We start from the raw sequence: 27,685 nt of genomic DNA, 5'->3' as shown, positions 1-27,685 counted from the left end.
GAGACATTAGATTACATATTCCGTATCCTTCAAGATTGAATTGATAGTATGTTTATTCTTTCTTTCCTTTTAAGTTAACAATTAGGTTATTTGTGTTTATATATGAAGGTCTAGATTACAAATATTTTGTTTTTTAAACATGACATGTATAAAAAATAAAAATTTTGTGTTACATTAAATAAAAATGATCTTTTTTTTACGTTTTGATAAAATCACTGTAAAAATGAATAATGTCAAATTATACCCAATTTGAATTATTTTTAATCATTTTTATAGATCGTTACTGCTCTTATTCGATATATATTATTAATTTAACTAAAATAATGGAGTTAAATAATTGAACTTCTAAAAATGTATTAAACTTGATTCAATTTACTTCATAAGGCCTGTTCTTTTTAGCTGAACTTTTGCACCAGTTCATCCTTCTTCCTTTTCTCTCCAGGAGCAAAGAAGAGGAAGATGAACTGGTGCAAAAGTTCAGCCAAAAAGAATAGGCCTATTATTCACAGTGCATACGTTAATATAGACGTTGTTTACTTTGAAACTAACCACAGAGATGGATTAATTTACATTTTGATACATGGAAGTTAAAAATAACAAAATGTTTTTTTACTCAAGAGATTGGATTATTACTGTTCCTTTAATATTTAACACAGTGCTCGTATCATTTGATATCGATAGCGTTCTAAGGATTAATTCATAGGATGAATTAAGGAAAATGTCACTGTGTGTGTGTAAGTTTCACTGTTTTAAGAACTTAAATTAATGGCATTCTCAAGATAGAATTCGACAGAGACGACAAACTTTTGTACCAACCAACACGCAATTCTATCACAAGCCATTCGAAGATTAATTATTAATTTAAATTAATTATAAATTATTAATTTTGTATATCTTGCGCATCAATTTTTCGCGAATCGCATTACCGTAATCGTCCTACCGCTTATGCTTCCGCTACGATGCGGAGTGTAAGAACACTTAATCGGTAACGTTGCATAATACGTACATTCAGACGCGAGTTAAGACTGCGAATCAAACATAAAACGGAGCTTCATCCAATTACAACTTCCTACAAAGGGCGTTTACGTAAAATAATCGTATTAATGTTCAACAGACCGGACTAATTACCTTACCTCTAAGCAAGGGAACGCATAATTCTCCCGGAAACGACAACGGCCAGATTGGAAACTCCTTGCGCTCGCTTGTCTGCTGAAACGATTCAGCACGCCCCATGGTACCCGTCAAGGCAAGCGGCGTGGATTAGTTTTGCAAATACACAAATACGCGCGCATGTTTCGCGGTCGTTACGCCTAATTTAGCCAACACTTCTGTGTCTGTCGACGAAGCGGAAGTCAATGGCCCGAAAGTCAAACGAATCAGAGTAATTCAGGGGAGGGGGAGACTTTTGCGGCATTCAGGCTGACGATAAGATGAGACAAATAGTTATTACATTTTTTATAACAGCGCTTTTTAACTTTCTTCTATTCGCTGTACATTAAATAACGAATCAAATTTCTTGAGTTACATTGTTATTATACTTCAATGTTTAACATTGATTTTCTATCAGATACGACATTCAGAAAAAAGTAAGTTTTAAAGTTTTTAGTTTTTATAATTTTCACAATTTTTAAAACATTTTTACACCATGCATCATCTATTCTACTTATTTCTAAATTTTTGTTCGCTTCCATTTACCTTATTCTTTAAAATTTTCGCGGCGTACCAATTGAAAAATCCTGTTTTATAGCGATCATACAGCAACAATTAATTCTGTGTATTGCATTGCATCTAGTAAAAATTGACACAAAAATAAATAAATTTTAATTGAGATATCAATTGAACAATCAATTTCCTCCCTCACTGGTAATTCTTGATAATTTTCTGTTGATTGGACATGAAAACAATAAACTGGAATAGAGTGGCATAATTGAAACGTATTCGATAGTTTCGTAAAAGCTATCTCGTACGTGTTACAGCTAATAAAAGATTGATTAATGTATAATATGAATGATATAATAATTAATTATTTTGCAGTAATAATCATGTAACAATTGATTCTTATATTGCGGCATAAAGATATTGAAGCTACAAATTAATTTTTTATCCGCTTCATCAGTTGATCAATTAGATTATTTAATTTCTTACGCGATTGTGACAGAATATTCACGAATAAGCAACCGGATGCGTTCTACTGAGCGATCAATCCCTCAATCTGCGATCGAGGATTACTGGTATCGCATATCGTCTCGATGCTTCAGGGTGGAGTACATCGGCATTAAGTCTAACGTCCATTATAATCCATATCCAATCACTTGGAGTCGATTACCGGGGTGGCAGGAAATGGCCCGCGCCTTGTTTCGTGCCGTCGTTGAGTGCCAGCGCTTCGATTGCCGTTGTCGTGTACTTCGCCGAAAATAAACTGGTGTTTGATATGCCCGTTCCATACTCTTAAGTTATTACATCGAGAAGGGACAGTCCGGTAGGTAAACACATTTTTTTATATCGATCATTTTTCTAACATCGTACTTTTAAATTAGAGGGATAGTTTTTTGGATTAAATATAAAATATTAAATATACTAAAAAAACTACTAAGAATATTAAAGCAAAGTAAATTTTTTTAAATTTAAATTTGCAGAAACATCGCCAGAAATTGATATCAAAAATTGTTAAACGTGAATGAAACTTCATCTGTATATCATAATCTATATGCAATAATAATAAAAGTAATTAGTTTTCCTAACTAAAGATAGTCCTTTCTCTTATTTTCATCAGCAGGATTTTGGACAACTGTGCCGTCGAATTTCCCAGATTAAAGTACAACGCAAGTGGAAATCGTGTTCCTCGTTCGCGGTCGTTTCCCTTAGCGAAATCTCTACCGGATAACCGTCGATGCCCACCATCGTTCGCCGACACGTAGTCGGAAAGAGAACATTCTACGTACAGATCAGCAGACGGGAGACGTTGGACCTCCGTTTTTGCGAAGAGAACGACGCGCGTGAGGCGGATAACCGGAGGCTCGTTCCGGGCCTTTCTCTCGGCTGATCCTAATCGGGCCAACCCACTGCCTGACTAGTTCTGGGCGTAACCACTGGATGGAATCGCGATCCCTCCGCAGCGGTCACTGCGACAGTTCTCCTCCTTTCTTTCTTTTTTCTATCATTCTCGCTTTCGAGATGCGAGTTCGACCAAGATTGCGCGTCGTGAACCACTCGAGTTGGACAATGAGGATGTAAGCTCGCTTTTACGAAAACAATCTTTCTTCTCATACACGTACGTATAAAACGTTTGACAATTTCTATTGTAACTTTTATATGTCAATCCTGATGCTAAATGATTATGAAGGATGTGACTTGTATATAAATATGTTTTTAGAACAAAGAACTCTTTGCCTATTTTATGTACAAATTTAAACCTCTCGCGTACAGAGATAAATAATACATCATATTATAAAGCATAAAGAATACATTAAAATTGAATACATAAACAAATTTTGGAAAGAGGAATGAATAAAAAAAGGATTTAGAAATATTTTTAATTACATAATAAAAGATTATTAGTTGATTAAAAGCATTCTGCAAGCATCAATAGCAAAATTAACATACCTAACATACCACATTGATGAAGTCATCATACTGATCTACAGCTGTCATACACGATCAGTATGATGACTTTATCAATGCGGTATGCTAATTTTGCTACTTATACTTGCAAAATGTTTTTAATCAACTACTGATCTTTTATTATATATAATTAAAAATATTTTGAGATCCTTTTTTATTCATCCCTCTTCTCATTTCAAGCTTTAAAACTGCTTTTTATACTTTTTTGATTGTTGATGGGGATGATTTTTCACCAAATTTCGGTGATCTGAAAATGGTTCAATTTTGAACGTTTCGAAAGTGTTTTCTGTTTCTTGTTGAATGTAGTGTATAACAAAAATTTTACATAATATTTGTGCATAAAGTTGTGCTAGAATGTATAAACTAACTTGTATACAGATCTTTATTTAAAAAAAAAAAAAAAGATTCTGTATTTGAACAATATGATAAAATTACTCATTGACTGGAAACTTTTGATAGCTACTAATGTGTACGCTATTTTAATTAAACTGATTGAGTAGAAAGGAGAGAGAGAGAGAGAGAGAGAGAGAGAGAGAGAGAAAGAGAGAGCGAAATGGAAAAAAATACATTATCTACTGTGTCGCAAAAGATAATGGCTAATGGCGCATTTAAGTATAAAGAGTGAAAATCGATCTCCGTTAGCATCGATTTCGGACTTCGGAAACTGTCGGAAAATCCTCCAAACGGACTCTGCTCCGCAGGAAATTACGAGAGATGGAATTATTTTTCCATATCAGCAGGGGAGATATGGTACATAGCGCGCGCGCGCTCACGCTCGCGACACACACGTGCCGTTCGGGAAATGCGACGCTGGTTATTTTCCATCTGGAAAGAAAACATTTGCCTCTGCACTCAACTTACAGCGGATCGCCTTACGGTGCGGGAAATTCGAACTCCGCTCTCTATATCGGATTGACTCGATATCAGGTAGGGTGGCAGGCGGGGGTGGCATCCGGTTACACGTCAGACAAGTGATGGATCGGGAATAAATGGGGAATATTGACTGGAAATATTAGAGATATTAAAAAGGAGCCGCGCACGCCCCGGCGTATCTCGCATATCGAGAGATTGAAATCTGACACTCCCGTATTATCCGAATCGAACAAAGGGCACGTTCGACGAGATATGGAATATTCGCGTGATGCCTCTGCTCACCTCCGCTTATAAGCCCGTTTTGGGGAAAAAAAACGCACGACAGAATATACGTCGGAAACATATCCCGAAAATCTAATAAAAGATCTGGGTAGAATTTGATAGATCAGATAGATGAAAAAAAATTTTGTTATAATTGGATCACGTTTTTAGTTAAATATCAGATTTTCCGTTTGACATATTCTCGTGTATGTAAATAATCTTTTCATATCTCATTTTAATCGCGTACGTGTCGTTCAACGATGAAACCGATTCATTTTCTGACCTATATTTTATGTTACGATTTTAAACGTTGGAGAACACGATTCTACCTGTACACTGTTAAACATCAAAGAATTGTTATGGTAACCGAATCTCTTGAGTTAAATTACATTTTGTTATTTTTAACTTTCATGTGTATGTCAAAAAATGTAAAATGTAAGTCAATTGCTGTTAATTGTTTAGCTTCAAAGTAAACAACGTCGACTTTTATGTATGCACTTAATAAATAATAAACTAAATTTAAGTCAAATTTAATAGAAGACAAGGTAATAATGTGAACCTTCATTTTATTTTTTGTGTAACTTTTTATTTTCAAACAGTAATTTGTATATTGATTTAAGTTTAATATAAAATATTTGAAATGATTAAGACAGATTCACAAAATGGAAAAAAAATGTTTAAATGAAAAGAGAAAATATAATGTTACTATCACATTGTGATGATAAAGTGGGCCCTCCCTATATTTTTACCAAATCAATTTTTTTCAAGTCTATTTGGACTTTCCATGAAGTTCAAATAGCCTGAATTCATAGAAAATTCTGAATGTATTAAGATATTATCAGATTCAGAAGTTTTCTTTTCATGAATACGTTCTCCTAGCAAAATCTTGCATTAATCCTGTCCTCGTAATGTTTACCATGAGCACTTTTTCCTTTTCTCCACTTCGCAAATATCTCGAGGAATTTCTTAAATTTCTTTAACATTTAAAAATGATAATCAAAGATATATTTCTATATTTTATTTCTGCATTTCTCGAGTTAAATGATTTAACTCCATTGTTTTATTAGTTAAATTAGGTGTTTCCCTTTAGTGATACAAATTAAGCATTATTCTACTTTTCTTGCCATTCAGAGAAAACAAAGACAGAACGACACTTGTGTTGACTTGTGTCTTGTGTCACCAAATAGAAAGCACCCTTTAACGACATATTGAGTAAAAACAGTGAGTAGAAACAGAACCAACCTATACAAATGATTATAAAAATATCTCAAATTGAGTACCTATAATTTAACATTATGCATTTAACATGACACTTTATACATATGTGTAGGATTTCAATTAAAAAAAAAAATGTAAACTTCCTTTAAAAAGCAGGAGGCAGTGATTCGGATACGTTTTAACATTATGCATTTAACATGACACTTTATACATATGTGTAGGATTTCAATTAAAAAAAAAAAATGTAAACTTCCTTTAAAAAGCAGGAGGCAGTGATTCGGATACGCCGTGGAAAAATACTTCACATTTGTCCGTGGTTAGAAGGAAGTAAGTAGCTAGAGGTAAGTATAACTATTTGTTATAGTTACTCGTCTCTTTGTGTGCGGACTCCCTTATAGAATCTTGAAGACGTCCTTAGTTACAGGGAACGCGTCTCCGACTTGCTGCGAATCGGGCTTTTCCTTAAACCGCTTTCCATGACAAAGGGCGCGCTTTGCCGCGATACCATCACATAAACGCGACACAATCTCGCGAAAGACAGCGACGGTGGTCTAACTGTGATTAGGTAAGAAAGGGAGACACAACGAGGAAGATGCTCTGTGGAGTTTCCGGGCCTGGTGTTCTTTCTTTCTCTTTCTCCTTTTTTTGGGGAGAGAAACTATACGGTGGGGCTTAATTTCAGCTGGATTTCTGAGACGGCTCGCTTCCTCCTTTTTTTATGACCGGTACTAAAGCCTCGTACAAAGAGACAAGGAGGTAGCGCGAGGGGGTGGTGGCGCGCGGAAAGGGCGCGGGAAATGCGGGAAAACATCCGACCCGGGCGAGATTGCCTCTTTCCTAATTTATAACTAGGCGAGGCCTCGCCTTAACAATTTACGCTGTATCCGTACTCCGTGCCAACCATCACCCCCTTCACGCCGAACGCCTTCCCCGAGATTCCGAAACGGTTACGAACCTATAGGATGTCTGAGGCAGTTACGACGTCGCGACACAAGATTGCCGGAGGGAGACGTCGCACCGTTTCCTTCGCCCGTCAACGCTCCAACGTGTTATCTCTCTCCCTTTGTTTCCCGAAGACTTACGGCTCCTCGTTGACGGGAACTCTTGATTCTGATTGACCCATTCGAAATAATGTCGAGAAAAGGTTTGACACATAAAGGCCAACAGATCATCGAGAACAGATCCTCGATCATTGCGAATGTCGGACGTTATTCGAAGAGGTAAGATGATAGGAGCTCAGCGTTAAATTTGTCCCGAATAAAGAAGGCTATCTTGTAGTGATCTTAGACGATAATTCGTATACAAACTGTCTACGCTCTTCCTCTTTATCAACTTGATTTCTATATAGTATGTAGAAATGTGTTATAAAGTACATTTTAATTTTCCTGCACTGAGAAAAATTTCTGGTTGAAAATAGATGAATCAGAATTTTTTGATTAAATCTATTATAATTCTAGTTAAGATAACCAGATGCCAAATTATATCAATGGTAGGAATTCTGATTAATATGATCTGAACCTTATTAGTCCGTTCATTTTCAGAAATTTTTCCTAGTACTGAAAAAGTCGGCAACACCAATGTAAATGTGAGAATATCTCGCTTATCTGAATTGCAAATTTAATTTTCTTAATGGTGCCGAAATGTAAGACATGTCTTTCAACCTTGAAGAAGCTTCCAAATATTTGCTTCTTACACACAGATATAATATGAAGAGGCGAGCAATCAAACTGTTATAACGTCAATAATTTGTTCCAACTATTCTTTTCTTAAATTGTTATTTTCAAATTGTTATTATAGTCACAGAGAGAGTCACTATTAATAAAAAATATGTGTACATTGTCATACAACAAGAATAAATGTTCGAGATTAGTTTTTCGGAACGAGATACTTTTGCAGAAAAATACAGAAAGGTAAGTGAATTTAAAAACATTGATTTTTTCCCCTCTCTATTTTATTTTTTAAAATTAAATTAAGAATAAGAACTGCGCAAAGTATCGAAAAATTATGTACCGTATTCTGTATAATTCACGATGCAAATACTATCTGGTTAACAGCAATCCTAAGACCTACATCGAGCGGATTTAAACCAGGGCGTTATAGTTACCGTAAAAGTTTCGCGATTTTACATGCAGGCAGCGCGGCACATACGCGCGCACCATGCACCTGCGGAAAAACGCACATATACACACGTAGCGTATATATAATATAATATTCCGGTGGGCAATCGCGCTATGGAACTTATACTGTGCGGACCAGAGCCCTAATACCAGGAGAATTTCCCTGGAAATTTCAGTTCCCCGACGCAAACCGAGGAAACACTAATTATTTCGCAATCTCGGCATTCACCCCATTTCGCAGATAGTGTTGCATTAAGAAAATTAATTTTTTACAACCGCCCCGCTAAAGCGGATGCGCGCGCGTCGCCCGTTCGTCCTGGCGATCTGATTCCGGAAGTAGCGATAGCAATTGGATATAAACTGAAGATTATGCCATTAAGCAAATTAATAAATGAAAATGAAATTTTACACATGCGCGACCATTAAGAAAATTAATTTCCTCGTGACGCGTAGATTGAAAAAGTTTGTATATGTGCGTTTATATGTGTGCGTGTATTCGACATTTAGAAAGAACGCCATCACGTAATGTTCTTTTCTTCAATCCGTTCTGCTTCTTTTGCCTTTTTATTTCATATGAAAAGAATGATTTTGTTAAAGTATCTAAAAATTTAACTATACAAAACCAAAGGTGAATCAGATCAATTTTTCTTTATTGGTAAAAATTCTAAAACCAACTTGTATAATTCCTATATAATTATTTTGATAATGTAATAAAATTATTTTTAGATCTGTATTTAGCTAAATGTTTAGATACTATACAGCAAAATCATCTTTTCCATGCATCTTCGATGTTATTGTGATTCCTTTTAGGAAAAATAGTCACATCTTACTTTCGCCCCTTTCGTCAGGATCGAACGAATGAAGTGCATCGCGAGCTTCTTGTCCATTTCGTGACACAATTGCATGCTGTAATTGAATCCACCGAGGTCTCATGGTTCTGAGTGAGTAACGTCATTAGACGGGGACAATCTTATCACGTTGTTACATTGGAAACGACGGACGAGTACAACGTCAATCGAAATCGATGTGACTACCATTCTTCCGAAAGATTTGCCCGTCGAGATATGTGCAGTACATTCTAGTAGGGTAAACTCGAATGATACTGGGATCGCGATTACGTATTTGTCAAGGACTCGCTCGCGAGACGTGCCTGTCGGTATTCCGAAGAGATATTATTCGCGATAGGAGAGAGATGGAGGTGTCCCGCGAAAATGGGCACTTGGACAGTTGGACAGTTCGTGGTCGCTCAGAAGACGAGCGTCGTCGTCGTTCAGGTCATTGCGGGGTGCGAGGATGAACGTCGAGGGTGCGCGGGGAGATCGGTGGACAGACGGTAGGAAAGGAGAGAATCGGGGGTGGCGGCGGTAGCGGCTTCGTGAGTCACCCTATTCTTGTCATCCAGAGTTTCTTGACGGTAGGATGACATCTCTATCGAGTTACCGCTTTGTTTTTGGGTCGGCCGACTCCATCGGCACTTCGAAAGGGAGTCTGGGGGACGTTCGGGGACTTTCTTTCTCGATCCCACGTCGTTTGCAAGAAGACGAGCGGACGGCGACGCTCGACTGAACATCCGTTACGTTGATCGCAAATTCTTATTTCACGGATAGAACGATTTTGCTGAGATATCTGAAAATTCTAAGTAGATACAGATCTGAAAATAATTTTGTTGGGCCATCAAAATAATTACATATGTAAGAAACTCAAGCATAATAAGTAATGCTGCAAAAAGAGTTGAAATTCTAACCAGTTTGGATGTCCTATACATAATTATTTTGATAGTCCAAAATTATTTTCGAATCTGTACATATACCTACATAAATTTTTAAATACTTCAGCAAAATTATTCTTTCTGTGCAGCGATCTATTCGGGTTGGAATATACTACCGCGCTCGAGTTTATTGAATGTTTTATTCCGACAATACTCGCGAAAGAAATTTGAGAAGATTATTTTAAGAAGTCAACTAAAATAATCAAATTTTTTAATAAATAACTAGAAAGGTTGGAATGGATTAAAATATTTTTCCATAGAAACAAAATAGATGAACGAAAAGAACGATTTCGCTGAAGTATTTAAAAATTTAGCTAGATACACAGATCTGAAAATAATTATATTGGACCATCAAAATAATTATGTGATGAGTAACCTTATTGTGAATTTTTTGAGATCCTTGACTTCTAATCAAAAATATAAAATTATATTTTCTATTTTACGTAAACAAAATAAACATTACGTGGCCCGAAAGATTTTACCTATTTCTATAAATGATCTTCTAAAAATAATCCTTAAGTAGGTTGCGCTTTGACATCCTCATTCCTTATTCCTATGCAATGAATATCCTACATAATTATTTTAACGGTTTAATAAAGTTATTTTCAGATCTGTATCTAGTTAAATTTTTAGACACTTCAGTAAAACTGTTCTTTCTGGGTACCGAAAGAGAGACAGAAAGAAGGAGAATTGTATCTTTGACATCCCATTTCTTATTCCTGGCAATGATTCATCGTTGCACAGTTTGCAGGATGGTTCATTCCGACACAAGGCTATCCATCTCACGGCAGCCGTTCGCCGAACATTCGATACCACTGAGAGCATCTATACCACGCGGTCACGCATCTTCGTGCCGCGTTCTGTAATTTACGCCGCGCGCGCGCGTATATCGCATCAGAAAGTTTATCCCGGTGCGCGATGGAACTATCCCCATGGCCGTTCCCCATCGCGTATCGAGAAATTCTTCCGAGTTTAAGGAGGTTCGAACTCGTAGTAACCAATAACGAGGAAGAAAGCTTTCTTTATCTAGGTTGCAAAATCAAATTGCCACCCCCACCGCCGCCGCGCCACTGTGAGCTCCTTCGGCTCCTCTCTTCCCTTTTTCCTTCAGTCGCAACTCTAGTTTTCTCCCTCGCCGTCTCTTCCTCTTTCTCACGAATTCTCGCACCTTTCTACAGCCACTCGCTCGAGTCGAGTTCATGAAAGCGTTTCGTTCGAGCACCCGACCGCCATTCAAGCCCCATACCGAAGTTAAGAACTCACTGATGAGGTAAATCAAACGTTCCCCGAGAAAAACAATTCTTTCGCCATTCTAATGACCACGCTTTCATTTGAAAGTCTCACGTCTTGTGAAAAATGTCGATCGATCGCGAGGGTTTGACGCAGAGAAGAAAAAAAAATATATAATCCCGCATAATGTTGCCTTATCTGGAAATACGAGGTACATCTTGCGCAAAAGTAAAACTTTAAATTAAGATTCTTTTTAAACAGCAAAGGCTACATTCTTCAAGTAAATCCTATCTGAAATCGAAAGCTTTTCAATGCAACAATCGCATTTGACGCATTTTTCCAAGAACTTACAAAAATGTATTCTAAAGTTGTTACATTGTTAACTAAAAAGTTATTGCTAAAATCAAGTTTAGTTGCACTTCGTCGTTCTTGAAAAGAGGAATTAAGCCACTCGTACATTGAACTGTAATCGATTTCGAGAGAATTCGCGTTCGTACCAAACTTAAATAACCAGTATTGAATAAAGAATACCAGGAAGGGGCATATAATGCAATACTGCTGGGTTTACGTTATTTATTAGTATTGAATTATTTTTATGGCATATATAATGTTACCGAAAATACAAGAATGGCGGTATATCATTGCATATAAAACGTTTTGATGAAACAAAATTATACAGATAGCAACTGATCATTTTAGTTTACTTTTGAAAGAAAAAGTGGTAAAGAACGACATATGATGTATCATATTTAATTTGATTCGTTATAGGTATTGAGTACCAATAATCGCATTCGGTTCACTTTTATGATGCCACATTCGTAAGACTGAAAACAACCGATATACATAGTCGGTTCTTATTTTAAGACCGTCTTATCCTGTTGGAATTCGATCTCCAGATAGAATCTGTAAGATGCTAATACATGATTGGCTTATATGACACCTCAAGACTGTAATTAACCTTCCATCGAGCAACGTAAAATTTTTGCCCTTCGTTAGCAATTTAGGTCTTCAAACTTTAGTGCAAATTTTTATATGTTCCGGACTGTATAAAAATCTAGAAACTTCTTACATACTTGTGAAAGCTTTAACAAGTTTTTATTACCATCAAAGTTAGATTGTATTTTACTTATTTTTTACTAGAGATTTATCTATTAGAATTTACAATAAAAAAATCAACTGTGCCTTTATAAAGCATTGAGAAATCCGATGGAAAATTAAGAGTCTTAAATACAAGAACTCACTGAACAGCAGCCAATTTTTTCTCTTTATGCTCCTTTCCTGGTATTCTTTAATGAATTCAACTATCTATCCGAACTTGAATTTAATAATTTAGTCAGAATTTTGTACATTAAAATTTGCTTACTCCGGAAAGCGTGTATGTAATTTCTGACGTCACCCAAGAGCTTCTCTTCCCCACTGATTCGTAATACCATCGCTATCGAGTGAGAAGCACGCTTTGTTGCGCCTATGCAGCGCGCCAAGGAGACCCAAGTTTCGCAGTGAGAACACCCAGCGAGAACTGCCGTCACTTCCTCAACAGTTTGCAAGTAGCTGGCAAACATCGGTATCGACTCGCGCGTAGTTCGCGAGTACTTCTTTTCCGCTGCGTGGAACCAATCGTAAGCATGATATGTTTTCACATTATGTAAATAATACATCGTATGAGGTTGTAAATCTTTTTGCAACCGAGTTTAAATCTTGGTCAAAGAATAAAAAGGAAGCCAAAAATTTTTATGCAAGTATAACTATGTAAGTGTGTCTATGAGCAACAGGTAAGGCAATTTCGCTGATATTAAACGTAGAAAAGACGAAAAATGAACCGTCTATTTGGTTCACAAGAGTATTTTGTTACAGATAAAAATATATGCGATTAAATATCTTTTTATTGAAACCTTACAGCTTTCTTGCTGCAAATATTTTCGTTTGAAATTAGAACTTTCTGAAACATTCAGTCTGTCACACTTTAAATGCTTCTTCCTGCAGAAGACCTCTGTATGAAAAAAAATTGCGTGTCTCAGCGTCCAACGAGAGAGAAGACTGACAGGTGACTTGGCTGACTCGAATAAGGACGCAGACAGGCAAGGCAGATAGGAAGGAAGACCAGAGTAACTTAAACAGCGGCTAACAAGAAGTAGCAAGTCATAATTGAGTCGGGCAAGTATGGCGGGAGTCCATGTCGGTAGGTGGAAAGCGCCGCTGCCGACATACCTGACCGGAATTCGAAAACAGGGAGAAGTAGTTCTTCGGTCTCCGGGATGGTTTCTGTTAGTTCGTCGCCGATCGAATAGAGTACAGATGTTTCTCGGCATATTAATGCTAGCTATATATACTCAAATATCGGTCTTTGACCGCGGAAAGAGAAAGAGAAAGGGAACAACAGAAATAAAAATTCGGCATTTAAAAGAAACTTAAAAATCTTAAAACAGGCATTAAGGCCGATATTCGGTTCTTATTTTAAGACTGTCTTAAGTAATATCTTAATTGACAACCAGCGTCGACTCCTATTGCCTGTGATATATTTTTTATGATTTCATTAATTGTTTTAATTAAAGAGAGAGGAGTCTATAAAAACTTATTAATTTTATAGTCTATTGTCCCATCCAAAATTTCATGAGAAAAATCTGGACATTATCATCAACATTTTATTAAAAAATGGGTACTCTCTTAAATTAATTTTCACAACAATTAACAAAAGACTTTATAACAAATTTCAATAAGACCAGTCCTGATAATGAATGTGTGCTTACACCTGAAATTAAACGATTCTTTTTGATTCCATTTATTCTAGTCATATCAGAAAAAATTAAAAATTTTATTTAAAATATCCCTGGGTTAAAAATGGCATACAGAGGCATTTACAAATTGAGTAGTTTCATCAGAGCACAGAAAGACTCCCTACAAAAAACTTCACAGACAGATGTAGTCTACAGAATTAATTGTAAAGAATGTGATGCTTCTTATGTCGGACAGACCAGTAGATGTGTCAAAATTAGAATAGCTGAACACAGAAACCACATCAATAGAAATACGTCTCAATCTTCAGTCATTACAGAACACAAGCTCCAAATTTTAATTTATTTCATTTTATCTCTACATAGTTAAATTTGATTACGACAACTTTGCATTATTTGTTCATTTTTATATTGTCAACTTATAATTTATTCAACTTAATTTTTTATTTTTCTTGATTAAAATTCAGGATTGTCTCTCTGTCCAAATGTTCGGTGTACTAAATGTATTATTGTTGTTATTGACATGCCTGTTTGGAATTGTATCTCGTCTCTGGCTCGACTGTCTTTTCAGATATGTGCTTATTTCGTGTTGATATCCTAAAGTGACGACAGCGTTTTAGAAATCACTCGTCATGTAAGATATAAATTTTATACAAAGTTGATTTAATAGCAATTATTATAATGTTCAATCTTCTTTTCAAATCTTTAAATATTGTGTTGGTTTGTATAGTGCACCTTCTAATGTGATGACGGGATACGATTTGAAGCGCATATCATATTTAACATGATATTGATTCTTATGACATGTAAGTGAATTTTTCTTTTCTTGTCTGTCATTGTATACACCATACATACCGAAAAATTTCTTTGTATATAACATCCAAAAAAATTTTTTTACACTTTCTTAGTAATTCTACCAAGTTAATGTTAAATCCAAAACGACTGGATACAATCATCGCAGCGTTTCGTTACTGTTTGAATTATATTATTAAGGATTATTGTACTGAAGAGGACCCGAACCGGAGATCGAAACGTTTACGCTTATCTTTATAGAATTTCTCAAATAAACTGTTTTTTACACATGTTCACCCTATGTTGGCTCTTATACTACACTGTATTGGCATCATACACTACTGTTTAATTATTAGTTTTTATTAATTTATAATTTATCATTGCCTTAAGTAATATCTTAAGACGCTAATGCGGCCCTCTGGATTGATTTGACATCTCAAGGCTGAATTTAAGATGGTGTTAAATATAAGGTCTGACTATATGAATACTGGCCTAAGAAATTCAATGTGATTCCTATTAAATCAACGAATTTTTCGCGTTTTTATTCTAGAATTCTAGAATCGTATTATTCTATAATAGAATTTTCATGTATATAAATATTTCACGGACTTGTCTTTTCATTGTATAATATATACATGAGTGAAAAATGCTATTTGGGCAAAGCGGTTCTTCATGCCTAACGCTGATTCTATAATGAGTCGGTAATCGGTAGTCCAAAGGCTAATTCTACAATGTGCTTTTTGTTTCCTGTTTCTTGCTGTTTGTCTCTTGCCTTTTTGATCAAGAAGGCAAGAGACAAACAGCAAGAAATAGGAAACAAAAAGCACATTGTAGAATTAGCCTAAGTCTTATCGGTAAAGTTGACCAATAGCCAACTTGCATGACTAAGGCCCAGTTTCACAACTCACGGTTAACTCTTAACCGAGATTCAACTTATTTCTCATCTTTTTTCAATTCTAGAATTGAAAAGAGATAATGAATAAGTTGAACCTCGGTTAAGGAGGTTGTAAGGCAAATGCAATATGTTAAGAACTACTTGAAAAAATTACAGATTATTCTAAATTTTTTTTAAGAATAATACAAAAAAAAATAGAAACAATTGACCATCTGGATCAAAAGTTATTTAAATAAGTAGTAATATTTTTTAAATTTGTACTCTAATATAAATATATGAAAATGTATTATAAAATAATGATAAAAATCTCAATTTTTTTATATAAATACTCTAGGAATTCAACAATATTTTTGTAAAGTTATCTTGAGATGCAGACATTAATTGTTCAGTAAATAAATAAAATTTGTTATTTGTTATAAACTAATGGTGAATCTCAATGAAACTTTGCATAAGTCATGTTTAGTACTTAATATATTTATATAAAAACATTTAGATTTTTCTTATTATTTTAACAATTTTTGTTTATAACAATAAAACTAATAACAAATCAAATAAATAACCTATAAAAATGTGCTGCTCAATAAAACCAGAATGTTATGAACACAACTTTCACATGTATGTAGTTTGTTTAAAGCCAAAATATTAATATATGTGACGTCATAACTCAGTTGAATGCGCATTCTGACAAGTGAGATTTAACTGAGTTTTTGCCTATAATCTACACATCAAAACTGTGTGCTTTAATGAGTCTCGTAAACTCACTTCAATAAAAATGAGGTTATGAATCTGTGTTGTCATGTGATAACTTTTTACCAAAGTAAGCAAATAATGATGCCATTAATCTGAGTATGAAATACTCAGCTCACTTCAGACTCAGTTTCACTTGTGAGCAAAGCAACTAATATTTCTTGCGAATTTATACGATTTCCGGTTCAAGCTAACCGTGCGTCGATTATTTGTGTCGACTTAATACTGTTTTTATTATATATTTAATCTTCTGTTTGCAATCTAGATCTTTTTTGGTACAAACAAAATTTTTCGAAAATAAAGGAAAGCGGAGTCTGATTCCTTTATTATTAATTTAAACGTTTTGAAACAAATTTCAATTTTTATGAAAGATTTTTACATTTTATCATATTATATTTGTCATATTAAAAAAACGTACCTTTTTGTTGAAATATAAAATAGCACGATTCTTCGTGCTCGCGAAAGGTGAGAGCAAAAGAATCGGTGATCTGCATTTCGACGAGTTCCTTTTGTGAGGGGCTTGCGAGATGGAAACAGATAATAAAGGACACGCTCCTGCCGAGACTTGTTAAAACTCGGATCGTTCGTTAGAAGGCGCTCGTGTAGCGTGCTTTTGCTCGATCCCTGGAATTATCCGTTGGAGGTCAATGCGGATGACATTGAGGGGGGCAGGAGCCGGCCAGGGACCACCGATTCACGAACGATCGATGCGAAAATGTCACACGGCAATTTGATGCAGGGATACAACTGTAAGTATAACCGTCTTACCGTTCTCGCGGTTCGCCTCGCCAATAAAGTCGCGGATCCGCCGAGCGGGCATCGCCAGCACCGCATGAAAAATGAGCTCTGATAATGGCGGCTTTCGTTTATTTGACGCCAGACAAAACAAGCCGAGATCAGAGCCGCGAATCGCGACGCGTCGTGACACGTCGGGAAGATCGGTCGCGTGTCGTAAAAAGTTTTATGTAAAAATCGAGTCCCGATTTATTCGGAGAATGGAAAAAGTTAACACGCTATGTCGGTAAACATATCTTTCGGCATGCATCGTTCACGGTTCAAGGACGATTCTTAGCTTGTGGATCCTCTCGAGTCGTTGATGCCTTCTACAGGATGTCGTTCACAGTACGCTTCTTTTTTTTACTACATTTTCTTGTATGCGGCGGTACCTGATAATTATAGCATAGCGGAAACATTTTGGAGTAAAATTTTCTCAAATAGAATAAGAAAAAAAATATGCCAGTAATTTATAAATAGAATATACAGCTAGTAAGTTGATCAAATATAATTTCATTAAATATAATAGAATATATATGTATACACCTAATATGAATAATAGAAATTAATTTTATTTACAAGTATGACAATGGCAGATTTATTATATTAGATTATATTTATTTTTTTCTTGCTTCAGTTTTAATTATAAAAATATTTATTAATGTTTAATCCTGTAATCTGAGTCCTTTTGTTCAACTCAAGTTTTTTTTTACTGTTCTATGCTTTAAAAAAAATTCAGGGTTTCTGTTAAAAAAAAAATATTACCAGATAATTATTTTTAATTCAAATATTAAAATATAATGTTTAACTCTTTATTTACAATTGGAACCTTTTTATTCAACTCAAATTTGTTTATTGTTTTATAGTTTAAAAAAAATCAGGATTATTTAACATCTCTATTACACATTACTAAATTTTTTATTTCAAATAATAAAACTTTATTTCAAAAATTGAAATTTGAACAAAAATGAGGAAAATTAGAAATTTGTTTAAAAATGTATAACTTGGCAATAAGGAATCGAACTCTTTTATTTTGGAGAAATTTGAGAATTTCGCTTGTACCAAAAAAGATCCAGATTGCACGGAAGATTAGATACACAATTAGAGGAATGCCAATCTAGAATTTGACCTAATAATATATATATTTTTAGATGTATCTATTTAAATATACATCTAGAAATATTTTAAATGTATTTAAGTACATCTAGATATAATTTTAATATTTCGATTTTTGATATTTTGGAACTTTACATTATGTAATTATTTTATATTTTCTTATAGCCTAAGACTTAAAGCTTAGGAAATAGTTTATTGTAGAAAGCCCATTACACATAAAATGAGTGTCAATGGTGTACATGCGAATGTTGATATCGTTGATGCATAAATGGTCCTCTACATAGAAATCGTAGACAGTCGTGGAGTCTTAAGTCATAGGAAACTGACCAATTCTAATCGAGTATTTTCCTTATATTTGATTGTGATTGGTTGGTTTCCTATGACTTAAGGCTCCACGACCATCTATGACTTCTATGTAGAGGACCCTTAATTTATGAACGCGACGAAACTTCGAGATAGATGTTCACATGATGTAATGTCACCGTGTATAAAATGAGCTGTATATGTGTTGCGTATACTATACTGATACGACTGTATCACGATTATCTCGCTCGAGATGTCATCCGATTGGACGGTTATGTTATACCAAACAAACGAGTCTTTCCCTCATGAAGAATTTTTGAGCAGTAACAAAAGCGGAAGGTTCTCGATTAATTCTTCCACAAACAATAATATCGTAAACGTATTTCTTTCTCTCGAGCAAGAAAACATCAACATCGTGAAAGTATAGTATTTTTATTTTGTTTTGTCGAATTGCAGATTTTATGATTACACATCTATTGTTGTTAGAATTACAATGATGATAATAATAATGATGATATATAACAAACGATAAAAATTATACTTTAAGGCCCAGTTTCACAACTCACGGTTAACTCTTAACCGAGGTTCAACTTATTTCTCATCTTTTTCCAATTCTAGAATTGAAAAGAGATAATGAATAAATTGAACCTCGGTTAAGAGTTAACCATCAGTTGTGAAATCAGTTAACAATCAGTTGGGCCTTAAAGATGGATCAGTCTCAAAATACAGTATACATTGCAAAAATCATGTTTTTAACAAAGCATTCGGTTGTGTATAAATAAAATAATAAAATGCATCTTTATGAAATAAATAAAGTTACTTCGAAATATCAAATATGCTCCTCACGATACGAAGTGTCTGTACAGCACAACGTACCGTCGTAATTATTTTTAAGATAAAACAACAATTTCTCTACGGAATGTGCTTTTCAACTTCTTAGGGGAAACTCAGTACGACGATCCGCAGGTGCAATTCCCTCGTCCCATTCCGGACGAAGTTATCAGGTGAGCTCGCAACGTTCGCGTAAATAGTCAGCATAAGTACGGATGCGAACTACTTTCTTTGAATATCGGTAATACGAAGAAAAATATAATTATTGAATCGTACAATGTGATGTAAAAAGATACTTTTCTTTTTATAAAACCTAATAATGAGTTAGCGATTCTCAGGTTTTTTTAAGATGAATTTTAATACTTATAAAAAGTCTTAGAATTTAGTCTGCTGTAGTAAAAGAAACGATATGTTTATTATAATTTCATTATAATATTTTTAATAAAAAGCTTTAATAAAAATATTCCTCAATTTTTCTTAGATGAATTTTCTTGACAAAAATATTAGATCAGTGTTATAATTTCTCACTCAACAATATAAATGTGATGTAACACATGCTGTACATAAATTACATTGTTGAATAGAAAATTAACATTGAATAAACATTGATGTGCAATACTGTTAGTTTACTCGTTCTGTACATATAAAAAAAGTACAATTAACCTGTGTAGTATAGCAAATGTGCAATATGTATGACATATTGGTTGTAATTCTGCTCATTATACAATATAACAAACAAATAATATAGTAGGCTAATGAGAGTCAGCGACGATAAACGGCGCAAGTGTTATAATAATCAATCAATACTCAAGAAATGGATTGATGTCTTCTTTATTTGAACGTTTCAACTCTCTTTGGAGTCCTCCCCAGTAAAAATGATTTTCATTAGCCTACTATATTATTTGTTTGTTATATTGTTTAATATTCGAGAGTACTAATAATATTATTATTGTTTCTGCTTATTAATCCTGTTAATTTATGAAATAAATGCGGCGACTATATACAGCGTTTACGAGGTTTACGTGAAAGAAGACTCCGGCCCGGAATCGAAGAACGGTGATGTACCGGGTGTTTCGGGATTAGGACTCGTCGCTAATCATCAATTGAGCCAAGTAATCAATCGCTACAATAGTTTTATCAAAACTGAGAGTGGTTTACAACCGAGTAAAATCACTTTCAAGGAGGAGTATGTAGACCTGGGAGTGGATACTATAGATTCCGAAGTGATCAATATAGACAGTACCATCACGAAACTCGTGGGCAAGGACGCGTTAAGGTACAAAGTAAGTGCCAAAGTAAGGTATCTTAAATATTTGTCGAACTATTAGTGCGGCAAGTTGTTTGCCAAGAGTTAGTGCATATCGTTACGGCAGCAGTTTATATGAAATATTTTACCTGACGGACGTCGCTCCGTTTATCTAGTTTGCTCCCTTTCTTCTTACTTTGAAGAATGTCATTTACATACGCTCATTTCTATAGTTTTATGCTCCAGGTAATTTGCCTATCTACATCGCGATGCATAATTGCGGGAGTATTCTAGGAAACTGTATTTTTACATAGCATAATGCAATCCTTGAAATTGCATCAAGCTTTTGTGTGTATGAATTTCACATTTTTGATGCTAATTATGCATACATATTTCTTAGTATATAGAATAATACAATAATAGTTATTACTAACATAATATTTTAATAACAATAAAGATTGGAGCCTTTGATCATAATTATTTTACTATGCAATTATAATCATAAACATTAAACATTTTTTTTCTCACTGCACGATTTAACTTTGCAGTACTTTTTTATCGCAATTTGTAGATTAAAAAAAATTTTTTCGCTTTCGATATTTTCATTTAAGTAACTTTTTTAGATTTTCGAGCAAAGTGTTAACACGCCGGACAAGAATGTGGTTGTATATTCACATCCTGTTGCCGAAAGACCTTCGCCTCCGACGACCCGGCTTATCGACAAGGATGATCCGCGATCCAGGCTGCATTTTGTAAAATATCTAAAACGCGATGGGAAGACGCTCAAGATCTGGGAATGCGGTATTTGTACGTAATGCTTCTTGTCGTAATAATATCTGAACTTATTTAATTAATAAAAAATATTTCAAAATTTAATTAATAAAGAATATTTAATAAGAATAATTGTAATTCTTACATTCCCGCATTAGCCAATAATTAATGAAAAAATTGCACAAAAAAATAAATAGAATTAAAAATAAAAATGACAAATATTTTTTTTTCGAGGAAAAGTGTGATTTAGATTTCTCATTCGATTTCACAGTGTAGCGAGTAATTACTTTTTAATGTCGACGAAGGTCCGACAACTTGTATTCGTTATAAGAAACTTTTACGTTTGATATTCGAATCAGGTTCAAAAGAGTTTCGCCATCAGTACACTCTGATGAGACATTTGCCGACTCATACCGACGAGAGAAACTTTAAATGCGAGGCTTGCGGCAAGGCTTTCCGACAGTTGTCAACATTGAGTCAGCACAAAGCTATACACAGCGATGCCAGGCCCTATGTGTGCGAATTTTGCAAGAAAACATTTAATAGGTCGGAAATCATCTCTAGTAACTCTAAATTTTACATTTAAATGACAAAATGACTTCTGTATTGACTTGCATTTGGTTTTAAAATAATATGTATTTCACACAGAGTATCTACGTTAATCTCCCACCGAAAAACACACTCGGAACATAAACCGCACAAGTGTCACGTGTGCGGTAAAGGATTTCATCAAAAAGGTATAATACGTACAAGTATAAATTATGCAAAGATCCATTATTTCATATCGGCAGATTTTTTTCGCATTCAGTCGGAAAGAATTTCCGAATGAAATTCCGTTAAGTTTTCTTTTTGCTCTTTCTCCTTTAAATTTATTTATGTCAGTGATTTTATTATATATTTTTCATGTTGATTGACGTGCACAAAACATATGGCCATCGAAAAATCCAGCAATTAACGTTTTTCAGGCAATTTGCGAAACCATGTGTTCACGCACACGAATGAGCGGCCGTATAAGTGCGAGTTGTGCGGTAAAGGCTTCAATCAAATGTCGAATTTGGTCTGTCACAAGGTAAAAGCGCACGCACACATCGACAAAATGCAATATTCATGCGGAGTCTGCGGGAAGGAGTTCCCACGACGGTTCGCCTTGCGCTCGCACGAGGAGTACAAGCACGGTATTAAGTATCGAAGCACGAACAACGCGCAGTCCACAACGAACGAGCCAAATGCTGGGAAAAGGTACGTGAGAAAGAGGCTGTGACATGAAGCGCGATGTACAATGCATAACCATTGGCGTAATAAACGTATAAATGATCTGAAAAAATTATTGGAATTTGTCCGCCATCTCGAATGAATATCCATAGAATGCGAACAGAATTCCAAACTCATTTAATTAAAAAATATCGATCTCTCTATTATTGGTTGATATTTTTATTGGATATAAAAATAATGATTAAATATAGACGAATTAAAAACAATTGTAATTTTACAGGTCAATCTCCTGTAAAAGATATCTCTCTGAATTAGTTTATTTCTTGCAGAGGCTAGACGGACGATCAAAGCGCTTACATATTTAATTATTATTTCATGTGATGTACAATTGATTTAATTATAGATATCTCAATGCACACGATATGTGATTATATATTTTCAGCAAGAACGTTAGAATCATTCAGTTATACAATGGCGATCGGCGTCAAACAAGTGAGAGCAAAGAGAAAGATTATTTCGGCTCGGTTGGTATATATAAATTTGATTTACGATGAATACGTCGAATTACGGATTGTGTAATAAAGTTTTGACATTTTATTTCATGAAAGTCGGATTTGACGGACAGCATCGTAATAAACAAAATCGATACGAAAGCGATGGAAATGGCATTGCTGCAGGGTCAAACTCCTTTCGCCCTTTACAAACCCGCGAAAGGTATACCAGTACTCGTTAAAATTTCGTCCGCTGCGAATAATAAGCATGTAAGTATACTTGTAACATAATTAAATCTTTAATTGTCAACATAATTAAATCTCATCTCGGAAATTCAGCTTTTTAGCAAAAAAAAAGATAGGTGAGCATGAAAATTATTCGTATTATTTAAAAGATCACGCAACTCAAGACAATACGCATTGTCTAGAAAATCTCTTTATGATGTCTCTTTTAGATATCTTTTAGATATGTATGTCCTAAAAAACGTCTTTTAGATATGCATATTGTCTGGGAAGTAATATATGACAAAATAGTACAATAATATTACTTATATATTAGAAATGAAATTAATGAATCTATGTATAATAATCTACGTATATTATCCACAAAAAATATCCATTAGTGAAGTTAATTAAAATTTTTTTAATTTCTTAATATAGCTTATTATTTTTCCACATTAACTTGATGAAGATTGAAATTTGACTTTGCAAGAAAGTTAAAAATTTATATGTTCGATATTACAGCAAGTAGACTGCAAGTATATTTGTTTCAATTATTTTGCTATAAATAATTCTGATAGCTTCTCTGAAGCTTAATCCGTTACAATGGAATTCGTTTCAAACAATAATTCGTAGGTGTATCAATTAGCATTAATATCTACTGACATTAATGACAAAAATTACAATAATAATTTAATAATATTTAATTATTGGACGTGTTTAGTTGTCGTACTTGACAATTACACATAATTTATCACAGATACTTACACCTGCGACTGCCGATGATTTGCGAATGGCAGAAAAAATAACTTTGAATCCTACCGAGACTTCAGATGCTGACGGTAATAAAGCTGTTCAGGTGAAAGTACCAGTGGTTGCTACTGTGATGCAGAATATCGAACCTGATGGCAGATCTACCTTCATCGTCGAGCCTCCTGGTGCGGAACAGGAGCAAGGTAAGCTCTCTCGTCAATCTTGCAAGGCGAGACGAGGAAGAAGGAGACGTGCTCCTCTCTTTAATCTGTCGTCGTCAGATGATCTGGTGACAGCATTGGACACGCAGTTCTCTCCTTCCGTGCTCAATCGCAACGAGTCGGACCGGCAAAATGGCCTGAACTCAACTACGTCGATAGACGAGTGTAACGAGTTACTGGAACTAGCCGCGCAAGGTGGAATACAGTTTGTTCGCGCCACGGAGGACGGTCGTTACGAGGTAATATAGAAACGATTACCACATTCAACGATAAAGCTGTGTTAGCGCGCTCGTAACAGCACGTCCGTTAATAGTCACGTTTGGGGAACAGAATGATTGTTGGATCTCTTGTTGGAACTCTCTCTTGAAATAACTTTCCCTATAATTTAATTTAATTATTCGTACGGTATATTTTTGCGGGCTATAAAAGATTTAATTTCCTGTTGGTAACAAACTTACTATACGATCATATCGTTTAAATTAATATAATTAAAGAGCTCTAAAAATTAAATAATTAATTTTCATAAAAAAAATTTTACATTAATAGAAGCCATTAAATACCAAAGAAAAAAGTTTAAATAAAGTAAATATATAAAAAAAGAATTACATTTTGGGTTAAATAGATCCGAACAGACCAGCAGAGTTAAAATGAATTATCTATATGTTAACTGTGCTTCAAGTTCGATTACTGTGATAAACTTGAATAAAATCGAGATAAAGACAATTATTGATGTGGCGGGAATTTAATGTAAGAGTACGAATCCCAAGCTATAACATCGTCTTTCGACATCTTTATCTTTGAAAGGACGGCGTACTCTTCTTTACGCAGAACCGACATTACGCCGTCGACGTCTTTTCGATCGACTTTTCGACTTACAGTACGCGCGACACATTCAGAGTATTCACGTCAGGCGCCTTCATTCCTTTACATAGAGTTCTCTATTTAGAGAACTGCTGCGCTGCCGCGTTTGCGAAACGTGCTGTGTAACGTTCTCATAGGAACATATAGCTGGAATTTATCTTTGGCGCTTCTTCAAATTAACTGTAGAAACCCAATTAATTTTAGCCACTATATCGATAGACTTCAAATACTACAAGAGTTTTAATTAAATCCTAATTTCCATTGCAATTCCGTGAAGTAACTTCGAAAAGCTAATTGATTTTTATTGGTAAAAATTTTAAATTGATAGACAAATTCTACATATTTAAAATCTCAAGAATCCATTTTCGTTTAAATCCTCGGTTTAAATCTATCTTATTTTAATATAATATTTTGGATTCATCTCTATAATGATCGATGATTACGATTTGTAATTGCGATTTGTATGATTTTTTTTTTAATAGGAATTACCGTGGCTAGAAAATATTATAAAAATGTTTTTTTTTTGTATGCTGTATATATATCACACAGTTTGCCTTGTCGTAATAAATTATTCCGATCATGACGAAGCTTTAAACAGTTCAATGCCCTTACACACACGCGTTATGGCTGCAGGTCATGACGAACAGCGAGGCCCGCGACTTAATGGCGCAGAATTCCCACGACGTAACGATTCTTGACGGTGAACAGGCGGATGCGATCAATCTCGTGAATATACGCAATAATAGTGATGTCATCATCGGCGACAACGATAATCAGATCATGGTGCTGGAATCCGGCCAAAAGTCCAGTGGTATGTCAATGGACGACATCGAAGTTCTTGAGGATAAAGATATTAGAATTCTCGATAGTAAAAGCCTCGACGATCGTTTCGCGGATGGCATGTCATTTCTCTCCCAGACCAAAATCGACGATCTCCTGCTGGGTACCAAATCGCTGCCTATCGATGGCGCTCTTGCCGGGCACGATGGTAGGTGAATCGATATCGTAATATCACGATTTACAGAAATCCTTTAGGTGTTCGAGATCGTTGCACATTTTCTCAAGTACAAGTTAGTTTGAACAGTGCTTTTATAATTTAACTGTCCGCTGGCCAAGTAGACTTATGAGATGACGATATTTTGATGAATTTAGATTCGTAAAAAATAAGTAAAATACAATCTTCTTTATAATAGTAAAAATTAAAGCTTTCATAAGTATGCAAGAATTGTTTTAGATTTTTATACAGTAAAACAAAAACAATATAAAACATATAGTATAACAATATAAAACAATTTGTATTGAAGTTCAAAGTAGATTGCTGAACGGAAGGTGCAAAATTCCACATAGACGATGGAGAATTAAATAGTTAATAATTTTTAATTATGTTGAAAAAATATATCAGAATTTTTTTCAGATTTTTTAGAGCTCAAAAACCTTTTAAAAAATATAACTGTCTCTCAGTGACCCAGGTGGTCTGACTAACAATAAGTTGTGAAATTCGAAATAGTTTGCGGAGGTTTAATTAAAAAATCCGGATTAAAATACAAGAAAGAATAAATTACACATAGCAACGCCACGACGTTAGAAAATAGATTCGTTTAGAAATAGTCTTACAACTTTTGTTATTATCGATTTCAGTAATGACTGTGACATCGAACCAACAAGATCTAACGAGCATTTTGGGTCATCCCTCGAATCTATCTACTAGTTCGCAATCCTCGTTGTCATCTCTTTTCATGAAGAACCATACGCCATTATCGTTGTTGAGCGAGACACTACCGTACCTAAAGAGCAATCAGAGCCTTGCAGAAGATCTAAATATTCTTGGTGTCTCCCCCATGGAAGATCATCATTCGGAATACGATTCGAAAATGAAATTGTCGTCAGTCTTCGACGACGACTGCGATACTGGCTTAATGCCTTTTGGTCAATCAGACATGAAGATGCTCGACCCCGGAAGTCAGTGCATGAAGGTACAGTTAATTAAACATTGCGCGCGAGCGATGGTTATTGATAATTCACTATACATTTATACGACGAATTTTATAGTCTTTCAGTGACAAGTTTTGTTTGCCACCCCCGAAATTATATCCCGGCTTAAATGAGGTGAAGATCTTGGGACCAAAAAATCACAGCCATGAGTTTATGGCTCCGCACTATCAAGATACTAGATTCCTCAGTCCTTACGAACAGTTCCTCAAGAATACTTCCATGCAAAATGTTTGTATACCTAATATCATCGACGCATCGGAAGGATGTAAAAAGGAGGTGAAAATACTCGGTAAAAGACTCGGTACTGGAATTATTACTACGACTGAGGAAGGTGACATCGTCAAAGTTATCGATGACAAACCTAAATTTGTAAGTAAAATCATACAATTCTTTTTTTTTTAATTTTGTAAAAGATAATAAAGTAATAAAAATTTAATCATTGATTTATAAGCGTTATAACATAAATGTGTTTGTCTATTATAATTTATAACGAGATAAATAGCAGCTTCATTAACAAAGTTCAAGCGATCGAGACATTTTAATTATTTGATGAAATGTTTGCTATTTGATTGTAGGAAAATACATTGGACCTCTGCGACAACGTTTTGCAGCAGTGTACGACCATATCGCCTAGACGATTG

At 34.8% G+C, this 27,685-nt stretch overlaps 2 protein-coding genes across 2 annotated transcripts in view; one reads left to right on the top strand and one right to left on the bottom strand.

The window, feature by feature from the left end:
- The window catches only part of LOC108767140 (NAD-dependent methylenetetrahydrofolate dehydrogenase), a 104,261-nt gene that overhangs the window by 44,531 nt on the left and 32,045 nt on the right, over positions 1 to 27,685 (bottom strand). The gene's annotated exons all lie outside the window — the stretch shown is intronic.
- LOC108767137 (Parkin Interacting Substrate) overlaps positions 16,684 to 27,685 on the top strand; it is an 11,802-nt gene continuing 800 nt past the window's right edge. The window contains exons 1-15 of the mRNA XM_018516858.1: positions 16,684 to 17,003; positions 19,388 to 19,451; positions 20,285 to 20,561; positions 21,148 to 21,331; positions 21,655 to 21,841; positions 21,944 to 22,032; positions 22,261 to 22,534; positions 22,950 to 23,031; positions 23,116 to 23,268; positions 23,978 to 24,173; positions 24,252 to 24,430; positions 25,686 to 26,040; positions 26,691 to 27,025; positions 27,102 to 27,413; positions 27,620 to 27,685. Of these exons, the coding sequence (XP_018372360.1) occupies positions 16,970 to 17,003; positions 19,388 to 19,451; positions 20,285 to 20,561; positions 21,148 to 21,331; positions 21,655 to 21,841; positions 21,944 to 22,032; positions 22,261 to 22,534; positions 22,950 to 23,031; positions 23,116 to 23,268; positions 23,978 to 24,173; positions 24,252 to 24,430; positions 25,686 to 26,040; positions 26,691 to 27,025; positions 27,102 to 27,413; positions 27,620 to 27,685 (2,787 nt within the window). The 5' untranslated portion in view covers positions 16,684 to 16,969. The remainder of the gene's footprint in view (positions 17,004 to 19,387; positions 19,452 to 20,284; positions 20,562 to 21,147; positions 21,332 to 21,654; positions 21,842 to 21,943; positions 22,033 to 22,260; positions 22,535 to 22,949; positions 23,032 to 23,115; positions 23,269 to 23,977; positions 24,174 to 24,251; positions 24,431 to 25,685; positions 26,041 to 26,690; positions 27,026 to 27,101; positions 27,414 to 27,619) is intronic.

The sequence above is a fragment of the Trachymyrmex cornetzi genome, unplaced genomic scaffold (assembly GCF_001594075.2).
Source record: "Trachymyrmex cornetzi isolate Tcor2-1 unplaced genomic scaffold, Tcor1.1 scaffold651, whole genome shotgun sequence".
Taxonomy (NCBI): Eukaryota; Metazoa; Arthropoda; class Insecta; order Hymenoptera; family Formicidae; genus Trachymyrmex; species Trachymyrmex cornetzi.
The sequence above is the reverse complement of the archived record's forward strand: the minus strand, read 5'-3'. Positions and strand labels throughout refer to the sequence as shown.